Below are 11,233 nucleotides of genomic sequence, written 5' to 3'. Positions count from 1 at the left end.
GGGGGGGGGGCATTTTTTTTTTTTTGCATGGGGTGTGTGTCCCCCCCACTTAAATTACAACCAGGCCTAAAGCCTCTGGTATGAATTTGGGGGAGGGGGCTGCGCCATATTTTTTTTTGGCATGGGTTCCTCCCTAACATTCATGGGGAGGGGAGCATATGTTTTGTTTTGTATTTTCACATACAACAACATAACTCCATCCAAATAGATTCGAGATGATCCGAACCCAAAAATTTGGATCAATCTGAATAATGAACTGAATCAAATTTGAATCCGAAAATTTAAAAAAACGACGAAACGATCCAAAATTAATTTCTTGAGCTTTTACATGTCTAATATACAACTTAATGATTTTGCTCAGAATAAAATATTAGCAGGCATTCCCTGAGATCGGAATATTATTTTGGGTGTTCCTTGGGGGGTAGCTTGAGAAATGCTGATTTACAGACTAGTGCTTGAGAGACACTGTTCTAGAGTACTGACAACCTTTTGACTTGATGTTAACAGAATTTACTCTGTGCTTGTGTAAATGCTGCTATAATGGATGTTTGCTGAATGATTTTGATCTACAGTCCAAAACATCTGGACTAAACAGGGTGATATCCACTTAATCAGTGCATTCAAATGTCTTTTGTGTAAGTGATCATTTATACATTCATTAAAACACTTACACTATCATTAAATGCATTCTGATCTGTCTGATCTTTAAGTGTTTGGGCTGACATCTGGATGATAGTCCTTTGGATGTGTATATAAAAATATCTTCAATTACAGATAATCAAAGCTAAAGCCTTATTCATCCAAAGCTTCTGTCAATAATAGACTCTCTTGAAAGAATCTAGCACTTCTGGTCAAGTGTGTGTAAAATTCAAGCTACATGCAGTTGCCCAAGTGTCTGTTGATCTGTATAATACATTTGTGCATATGTAAAAGAATGTACTCTTTGACTTCTTATGTCCTCGCATATTAAAGAATAACTAGAGTTTTAGGTTTAAAATCACAAATTGCATGTTCCTCCTATGTTTGCATGGGTTTTCTCCAGACAATCTTGTTTCCTCCCACACATCAAAAACAAGCTCGGTAGGATAATTGGCTCCTGCCTAAATCAGACCTAGTATGTGTGTGCATGTATTTGTATACATGTATGTTTGATAAGGACCTTAGATTGTAAGCTCCCTGAGGGCAGAGGCTCATGTAAAAGTACAGTATGTAAGGCGCTGCATACATTTGATGACGCTTTATAATTCCCTGTACTAAATACAAAAAATAAATTATTCTCCCAGGTTCTGCAGCAATAAAGTATAAATAATGTGTTACCTTTAGGCCCCGTTCACATATAGCGACATACCTTTTGCAGCGGATCCGCACGGCCGGGATAGAGCGACTTTCGGGGCGACGTTCCAGCGACGATCCAGCGACGGTAGCGCGACCTTCCCCGTCGGGCTCCATAGAAAAAAAGTAAAATCGCGCAAAATCCGCCGAAAAAAGGGTCCGGTAGAAGCGACTTGCGACCGCGACGAGCGACATGGAGTTAAGACAGCTCCATTGAATAACATTGGCCGGCGACTTCTCGCGATATCGCGCGGCAAAAATGCGCGATATCGCGGCGGAAATTGCGCGACAATTCGCTATATGTGAACGGGGCCTTACTGGACAGAAAGCTCTGTTGGCCTGCCAGGATACAGCACAGTGTATATTGTTTCTGGCCTGGTATGTAGTTATAAAGAGGCATGAGCAAGAGCAGAGGCAGGGTTTGTAGTTGGCAAATATTTTTACTCTATGAGCCAGTCTCCTAAAAACCGCACCTCCTTCTTCATATTCTGTTCATTATAACTTACTACAAGTAGTAAAGCAAGTAGGCCTGGGAAATAAGAACAACTGTGCATTTAAGACACAGCCCATGCAATTTACTACATTGCCAGAGTTAAAAATGCAACCTACAAGCTCAATATTTATTTTAAAAGGAAACTCCACCTTTGTTAAAATATCCAATATTTATAACACAAGCATTTTTTACCTCGTAAAGTCTTTTTCTTCAGGTCAACTGAGGAACTCTTAGACTGCAGGGTTATACTTCCACCTACAAAACAAATACTGGCAACAAAAAAGCTGTTGGCCAGCATAGCATAACCAACATGCCTTAGTTTTGTAGCAAAATGATACAGAGAGCAAGAAATAAACACAGCGGGTGACCCGTGTCCCCCCAATGTTACTGTGAGTACAAAAATTATATTATCTTCCTGTGAGTACAAAATTCTATTGAAGATTTTCAACTGCACCAGGGGGATCAAGAGGGTGTTGCGAGTTAGTGCACCCTTTCGTTTTTTGTGAAAGGGTGAACTAACCCTTGAAGGGATCACCAGTTCGTGGGAATGAGTAGAGAGAATGCCTTTTTTTGTGTTCATACAGTGATTTTGAAGCACAGGAAGAATCAGGTTTAGAACCCAACTAAACCTCTGCAACTTCTGAACAGTCAAGGCCACATTGCCAGACTAAAGCCTGCGCCGACTGATCCCTTCAAGGGTTAGTTCACCCTTTCACAAAAAACGAAAGGGTGCTCTAACTCACAACACCCTCCTGATCCCCCTGGTGCAGTTGAAAATCTTACTGCACAGCCCCAGGGGCTGTTCAACAATATAAAGCTTACAATGGGGAGCGGTGATTGACAGTGTAGACCACTCTAACCAATGGCAAGTTTTTCTTTCTTCTTGAATACCTTTCTGGAAGTAAAAAAGCTCAGAAGAGAATCTCATTGGTCGGTGCGGTACCGTGGCGGCTCTTACCAATTACCACTTCCCATTGTGGTGTGGAGGATAGACGAGATGGATGCAGCCCATGAACGCAGAAGTAGTTTGTGAGGCAGAGGCATGTTTGTTGCCATTGACTGAGAACTATAAAATCCTCAGTAAAGGAGGACATAGCGAGTGCATGGCATGAACGCTCCCACAAGTGCGCCGACTGTGTGTGCCACAGGCACCTAGTGAAAGTGTGTCACACTGACATTTAAAAATTACATAGCTGAAAATTAAGATCATTATCCTTGTGGTAAAGCTCTGTGAGCCAAGTATGCTGTATTAGAACAAGAGATGTATGAGATGTATTAATTCCAATTCCATTGTTCATGATCCTTGGCGGCTCTTACCAGGAGGTTAAAAACAGATGGGAATAAAGCTCTTCCCACAGCAAAATTATCTAGAGCCCAAGGAGGCTTGACAACTGCTACCGCAAGTTATTCTCCTTCCTTCCATGGGCAAGGACAAATTTGAAAAGAACAGAGGTTACATAAAATGATGCTATAAATTACATAATTATTGCAATTTTGCACTGAAGTCCAGGAACACAATGCAGTTTAACTGTTTACATAAGCACAAATAAGGGCTTTTCTGCCTTTTAACTCGGACGTCATGAACCCATATAGGAGTACGGAGGTGATCATCTTACAGAGAACAAGGGGAAACACCTGAAAACTGGTTAAAAAAAAAGGATGTCAGCCATGCAAATCTCTGTATACTGAACTGTATATATTTGTTGATATCTTGAAAAAGGTATCCACATTTACAACCTCTACATAAATTAATTAAGGCTTTGGAAAAGTGACTAGTCTGGTTGACAATACTGTGACTATTCTGCTCTTAGAAAGTGGCCATTAAGAATTCTGGTCAGAAGATTTGAATACATTAGTTTAATATGGGGTGGTCATTCCTGATACAAATAAGGGAGGGGAAAAAGAACAGCTGCAGAATCCTGGCAACTATTTACCAAAAGACCCTGAGTATACGAGTATATGAGCCATCAAGCATAATCAAAGGCTCAAATCCCTGTTGTCCCTTCCCGGAAAGTTTTTGACCAGCACCTACTGTAATTTCAACTATGTCCAACTGCTTTCAAATTACAGGATGACCAATAGGATATTTAGACCTATGTTAACATTTTAGATGCAATGTGTAAGTAAAATGCAACAAAGGGGCTTTAACACACATTTTAAATCTATCCATCTAGACCTTGAGATTTATGTAGAAATACGGTTGATATACAGTATATCTTGAAATACCTATACAAGTACAAAAAAAATGATGTGTTTATGTAACTTTTGCTGTGTGGGCTCATACATATTCTCGCCTATCTGAAGGCAAGAACAGCTTAAAGTGCATGTGAATCCTAACAATAACCTTCTCTTATTTTCTCCCTCCTGGTCTGTTAAATATACTTTTGAAACTGTTTTGTTGTATTGTTAAAATAACTGCAAAAAGAAAAAAAAACCTGTTAATTCTAGCAGAAATCTTGTGAGCTCATAACTTCCTGAGCACAAGAAGATGTTTTGGAGATGAGGGGGAATGACACATTGATAAAGCACAGCACTGTGCTTAATGCTTCACTTGCTTTGGGACTCTATAGCAAGTAGAGACTCACTCGTTTTCATAAATTGGGAAAGTTGCCAGGAGGAAGAAAAGTCTGTTTCAAATAGGCCCCTTACTGTTTACTGGGTCTCCATTTAACTGCGCCCCCTGTATACTGGGTCTTCATTTAACTGCGCCCCCTGTATACTGGGTCTCCATTCAATTGCGCCCCCTGTATACTGGGTCTCCATTTAACTGCGCCCCCTGTTTACTGGGTCTCCATTTAACTGTGCCCCCTGTTTACTGGGTCTCCATTTAACTGCGCCCCCTGTATACTGGGGCTCCATTCAATTGTGCCCCCTGTTTACTGGGGCTCCATTTAACTGCGCCCCCTGTTTACTGGGTCTCCATTTAACTGCGCCCCGTTTACTGGGTCTCCATTCAATTGCGCCCCCTGTTTACTAGGTCTGCATTTAACTGCGCCCCCTGTTTACTGGGTCTCCATGTAAAAGTAGAAGCCTCACAACATCAGAAACAAACATATTTGTGAACAGGTTAAGTCTAGAGCTCTAAACAGCTTTTACATTAGAAAGTATAAAAAAGCTTTTATTCAGGCCAAAATATACACTATATTGCCAAAAGTATTGGGACACCTGCCTTTACACGCACATGAACTATAACTTTGCAGCTATAACAGCTTCAACTCTTCTGGGAAGGCGTCCGCAAGGGTTAGGAGTGTGTCTATGGGAATGTTTGACCATTCTTCCAGAAGCGCATTTGTGAGGTCAGGTACTGATGTTGGACGAGAAGGCCTGGCTCGCAGTCTCCGCTCTACTTCATCCCAAAGGTGTTCTATCGGGTTGAGGTCAGGACTCGTTGCAGGCCAGTTAAGTTCCTCCACCCCAAACTCACTCATCCATGTCTTTATGGACCTCACTTTGTGCACTGGTGTGCAGTCATGTTGGAACAGGAAGGGGCCATCCCCAAACTGTTCCCACAAAGTTGGGAGCATGAAATTGTCCAAAATGTCTTGGTATGCTGATACCTTAAGAGTTCCCTTCACTGGAACTAAGGGGCCAAGCCCAACCCCTGAAAAACAATCCTACACCATAATCCCCCCTCCACCAAACTTTACACTTGGGACAATGCAGTCAGGCAAGTACCATTCTCCTGGCAACAGCCAAACCCAGACACGTCCATTGAATTGCCAAACAGAGGCGCGTGATCCGTCACTCCAGAGAACACGTCTCCACTTCTCTAGAGTCCAGTGGCGGCGTGCTTTACACCACTGCATCCGACGCTTTGCATTGCACTTGGTGATGTAAGGCTTGGATGCAGCTGCTCGGCCATGGAAACCCATTCCATGAAGCTCTCTACGCACTGTTGTTGTGCCAATCTGAAGGACACACGAAGTTTGGAGGTCTGTAGCTATTAACTCTACAGACAGTTGGCGACTTCTGCGCACTTTAACATGCGATGACCCCGCTGGCCTACCACTTCGTGGCTGAGTTGCTGTTGTTCCCAGTTGCTTCCACTTTGTTATAATACCACTAACAGGTGACCATGGAATATTTAGTAGCAAGGAAATGTCACGGATGGACTTATTGCACAGGTGGCAACCTATCACGGTACCACGCTTGAATTCACTGAGCTCCTGAGAGCGACCCATTCTTTCACAAATGTTTGTAGGAGCGTCTGCATGCCTAGGTGCTTGATTTTATACACCTGTGGCCATGGAGGCGATTGGAACATTTGAATCCAATGATTTGAAGGGGTGTCCCAATACTTTTGGCAATATAGTGTATATGCACATACAAAAGCAATAAACGTGAAAAATAGAGTAGCAACTCACTTGTCTTGATAAGCTCATTAATCAGTTCCTCCTTCAATTTGATATTAATTGTCAATTCTCTCATCTTCTGTTTTGCATCAGCAAGCCGAAGTTCAGATGTTTTAAGTTTTTTTAAATGAAGACTTTGGCTTTCCCGCACTGATTCCACAATAGTTTCTAGAACAAAGCATGTTGAAAATCAATTATAGCTAAAGAAAAGTAGTATGTACATACAATCGCCGATACAAATATACAGATAATTACCCAATTCTTCATTGTTGGAAGAGGTCTGTACAGCACCATTATTCAGCTCTCCAATCTCAGGAGCATATCTTTGCGTCCATGTGCGATTGATGGACCGTCTGCAAGAAGAAAAAAAATACACTTTTATGTACGCTGCAGACGGCTACATGTTAGGCATTCTTCTCTACAGAAAATCAAATATCTAAGTTGTGTACAGTAAATGGCAAACTGTGCTGCAAAAAGCAATAAGTCATGCTTTAGGTTATATCATTTCATGATGCACTTATGTACTGTATATGTCTATCATGTATACATTACAATATAGAATATTTATTATGTAAAATGCAATATATATATATAAAAAATGTTATTCTTGTGTTGCATTTCTCCCCACCCCTGCTGCAGGGCAGAAATGTGTTGCTGTTCTGCTTTTCTCTTATCAGAGTAAACAATGATGTCTCCGATATTGAGGTCTAATGCTAAAGTTAGATTGGCAATGCAAATTTCAGACGGTTCTTGCCACTGTCGGCACCCTTTCAGCTGGCATCCCTCGATCAGCTGATCGAAGGAGTCGGTCAGAAAATCTTCTACTAAACAAAAGCTAGCAGACAATCAGCTGCCAGCCCTGTTCGTGTAATACAATGAAGACACCCTAGCTGAGCTGCAGATTTGTTTTTTACCAACAGGGGTTACTTTTTTTTAAAATTTAACTCCCTCATAACGGTGATGTTTAAAGTATGTTGCCGTCACCAAGCGTGACACTTAGTGACAATGACATTGTATGCCAGGTGACCAATATTAGCTTTTAAAGATGAAAAATTAAAATGTTTTAGGCTGAGAAGTACAGAAAATGTTCTGAAATCCTAGGGATGTGAGGCGTTTCCAAATAAAGGACAAACAAATGCATTTATTTTAATGCGTTTTTTTTTATTATTAGCTGTGCTATTTCTAAAAAAAATAATAATAATCAAAACTGGAGAAAACTGTTTTTCTTTACATGTTCTCCTAATTTATTTTTAATATTTTATTCGTCCTAAGTGAGGCTTTAGGCACACATATGCGATAAAGCCCTATCTGTGCTCTAAAAAACAATATACAATACGTGTGGGTGCACTTTGTAAGAAAGTATATTACTGCTGTGGAAGAATCACACAGCAAAAATGTAAAAAGTGTGTCAGTCATTAACAAACCGAAACTAAAAACAAGCTCAGTCATGAAAGGGTTAAAGCGGACAGCCGTGTGTCGCTGTTATACAGTTATGTATTACGCAGCCTCTTAGACTTTTCTATTTGTAAAATAGAATAAATCAGTACCTAAATGGAGATTTCGTTGCATTTCTTTCTGCTTTTGCTTCTCCCTTGGCGCTATGGTCTGGGAAATTTTCATGGCAAACCTCATCCTGCTCTTCTCTTAAATCCGAAAGCATCTGACTGCGAGTTCGAAACCCAGCCGCTACTCGTTCCAAAGAGTATGAGGGAGGACTGGTACGCACCTAAAAAAGCAAAACGGATACATCAGAATAGGTGAAGACTGTTGGAAATACAACAGCATATTACTGACATTCTGATGTAAAATGTCTTTTGAGCAGTAGATGGCGCTGTAGTGCAATGATACTCTCCATTTGCATGCTTATCTGTGATACACAGGAAGCTGTTTTTTTCTATCTATATGTTTTCCTCACAATGCTGTATTCAAATGTAATATTCTTCTAAGCAAGTAAAACTTATTTCAGCATTCCTCAAGATCTCAGTGCTTCACCTAAAACACATCCAACAGAGACTTCACTCCCTTTTTTAGTGTTTAAATTTATGAAGCAAAAAAGCAGTGTTATAAGTCTTTGGCAGAAGATTGCTCGGAGTTTAACCAGTTGACATCCGCGGTTGGCGGGCTATGGACCCGCTGATCGCCTATATGTGAAACACCCGGTAACGGGTGTGTGCAACGGTCGGGTCTTTTCTGCCCGTGCGTGCCCGCAGATGTAGCAGTGCCGTCCGTCCGTTTTTTTACTACGGGCGGACGGCAAGAGGTTAATAGAAAGTATTTTATTGTAAACCAGTTTGTTGCCTAAGCCAACACTCTTGTTTGATTGGTTGACTAGATTCAGACTTTAAGATTTTTAAAATAAATGTACTCTACTGTCTTGTGTGATGAGATAAATGCCTTAGATCAGGTATATAAAACTGGTGTGTTTTTTGGGCTGTATGCAGCTCTCCAACTGCTTCCCTCCATTTTCTTCCCCTAGTGATGAAAAAAAGTAAATGAGATGAGACACAGCTGCCCCCAATCTACACCCACCCTCTACATTTTCTTACAATATTGTGCAGCTCTATACTTTTGGACATGTTTTATGGCCCCTTTCTCTGTGTCAGGCTGCCTGTGTTGCTGGCTGCAGCCCTGTCTGGTGAGGGTTAATTATCCTGTCTCTGCGTGCCCCGCTGGCTGCAGCACTAGCCTAGTCAGCTGTGGCCTAATAAATCTGACCATACACCTAAAGCTCTGGGATTGGCCTTGTCTCTGGTGGATCCCTATTTAAGCATCATCAACCTGTGCCTCTTTGCTACACAAGCCGTGCTCTGTCTCAGCATATCCAGTCCCTGGAAATCTCCTTGTCCGTCTCTGGTTCTGACCTTGGCCTGCCCTTGGATTATGCTTTGCCCGCTGCCAGCCCTGACCTCAGCCTGTGCCCAGATTACTCTTGCCAACCGCCTGCCCTCAGCCTGTGCGCGGATTACCCTTTGCCAGCCTTTGACCTCAGCTCGTCCCTGGATAACTCTTCGGTTGTGTTTTCAGTCTGTATCTCTGCTTGGTACCTGGTTCCACCCTGTGGCATCGCTCAGTCAGAGCATATAGTCTAAGTCCTGGGGGCATCCAGGTACGGGAAGGCGCACTTGCCTTATAGAAACGGTGGCTGCTATAGGTGAAACAACTCATCACTATTTGCTCTGACCGTGTGCGTCCGCAGCCATTCCTGACACTACGGGATACAATGTTGTAAGTTGCAATGGTTACTATACCATTAAAGTAGATGTGTTTATAAAGCTTGCTAAAGCACTTTGTATTCTAAAACAACTGTTCTATTTTTTTTTTTTTTTTTTAAATACTGCCTTTTTTCCATGCGTTTTTTTAAATCTCAATCCTGCTGATCTATTCCAGCCATTTCATTGAAATAGCAGCCATTTCATGTATATATGCATGCTCCCAGGTTGGCTGCACATCATTGCTAAGTACACCCTTCATTACAGTGATAACAGTGGAACCCGTCTGTGCAATGTGTGTCTTGACAGCTGCTTGTAGTTTAAATAGTTGGGAGACAGTTATCATAACATAACAGGGGGTGTCTGAAGAACCTTCATGGCAGAATCACCAGGTATTATTTTACTGAAAGCTGTAGATTTAAAAAGATTGAAAACACATTTTTTTACATATATATATATATACACATATACACACACACACATATACATACAGACACACACAATATTGCCAAAAGTATTGGGACACCTCTCCAATGTATTGTATCTAATGGGAAATGTTCAGATGTTCCTTTCGGTCGTGAAGAAACAGTAGAAACAGCTGTGTCTTCAAAATGTAGCTGTATACACCATGAGTTGTAAAGAGGACTCTCCCCAGCCATAGCATCATTCTGTAGACACATCTACACAATAGCATGGAATATATCACCATTATCCATGAAAAAAAAATGAAGTTTATATAAGCATATCCAGAAAGACAAAGCTTTATAGCTTTTAGACTTTATTTTGCACTAGAATTATACAACACATTTATACACAACCAATAAAAAAATTGCCTTAGTGTCACTAACATGGAAGTCCCTTACCTTCCTTGGTTCTGACAGGTGAGCAGACTGCCTGTAGCTTGTTTCCATCATTTCAAATTGATGACTGAGTGGTACACTATAAGGTCTCTTGGATATAACTTCTTGCTCCCTTGCAGAATCTTGTGAAGATACTTTTTGCAACAATTCCACTTTATTCCTCAGTTCATCGATCAGAATTTGTTGCTCCACAAGTTTTTCTGTCTAGTGTATTAAACATAAAATATTATCAAGACACTATATAAAATTACTGGAAAAAAAAGACATTATAAAATATATATAATTTTTTTCTTTATTAATAGAGACTATTAAGGCTCAAACTGGTTTCGCAAATAAGAATCAAAGTTTCCTCATTGCGTATAAAGTATTATTTATAAAGCATTATATATAATGCAATTATTATACCAAAATTATATTCAATTATTCACCTACCGGAAGAACTTTGTTTTGCTTTACAGCGTTTAACAATTATCAAGCCAAACTGATGATATACTGTAAAGATGCATCTTCAGTGTTTATGGGTGCCTTGTGACTTTCACTTCAGGTAAAAAGCTGAACGACTAGATTGCATTTGTTTTTCCCCAGATAATTACTATTATTACTATAATTAGTATCATCATAATCAAGTCTGAAGAGATCATTTCTGCTCCTTTCAACCTCCTACTCCTAGTTTTGTAGACCTCAGATGCAGATATACTTTAATGCGTTCCCCAGACCACATCTTTTTTGACAATTCTTTCTCCCTGCTTGTTGGAACTGTGCAGTTATGTGGCCATATCCTGAGACTGTGACCTTTTTAGGAGACAAAATCATACTTTTGTATGGATCATAACTGTGTGGGCACTGCCAGCAGGGTCAGAATTTTACAGCAAAAGCTGTACACAAAGGCGTGATCTGGTAAAGGCGACCGCTAAAACAAAGTATCTATACCCAAAACTTTATTTAAAGTGACATTAAAGGCTATATTGTTGTCCTTCCTCCCCCCCC

General features: G+C 40.7%; 1 protein-coding gene across 1 annotated transcript in view; it reads right to left on the bottom strand.

Moving 5' to 3' along the window:
- The window catches only part of KIF27 (kinesin family member 27), a 46,047-nt gene that overhangs the window by 22,086 nt on the left and 12,728 nt on the right, over window positions 1–11,233 (bottom strand). The window contains exons 5-8 of the mRNA XM_018561630.1: window positions 10,250–10,450; window positions 7,725–7,903; window positions 6,433–6,530; window positions 6,190–6,345 (exon numbers count right to left, since the gene is read on the bottom strand). Coding sequence (XP_018417132.1) covers window positions 6,190–6,345; window positions 6,433–6,530; window positions 7,725–7,903; window positions 10,250–10,450 — 634 coding nt within the window. The remainder of the gene's footprint in view (window positions 1–6,189; window positions 6,346–6,432; window positions 6,531–7,724; window positions 7,904–10,249; window positions 10,451–11,233) is intronic.

Source organism: Nanorana parkeri, unplaced genomic scaffold, assembly GCF_000935625.1.
Source record: "Nanorana parkeri isolate BGI_ZX_2015 unplaced genomic scaffold, ASM93562v1 scaffold535, whole genome shotgun sequence".
Taxonomy (NCBI): domain Eukaryota; kingdom Metazoa; phylum Chordata; class Amphibia; order Anura; family Dicroglossidae; genus Nanorana; species Nanorana parkeri.
Note: the sequence above shows the minus strand (reverse complement) of the source record. Positions and strands in the feature narration are given on the sequence as shown.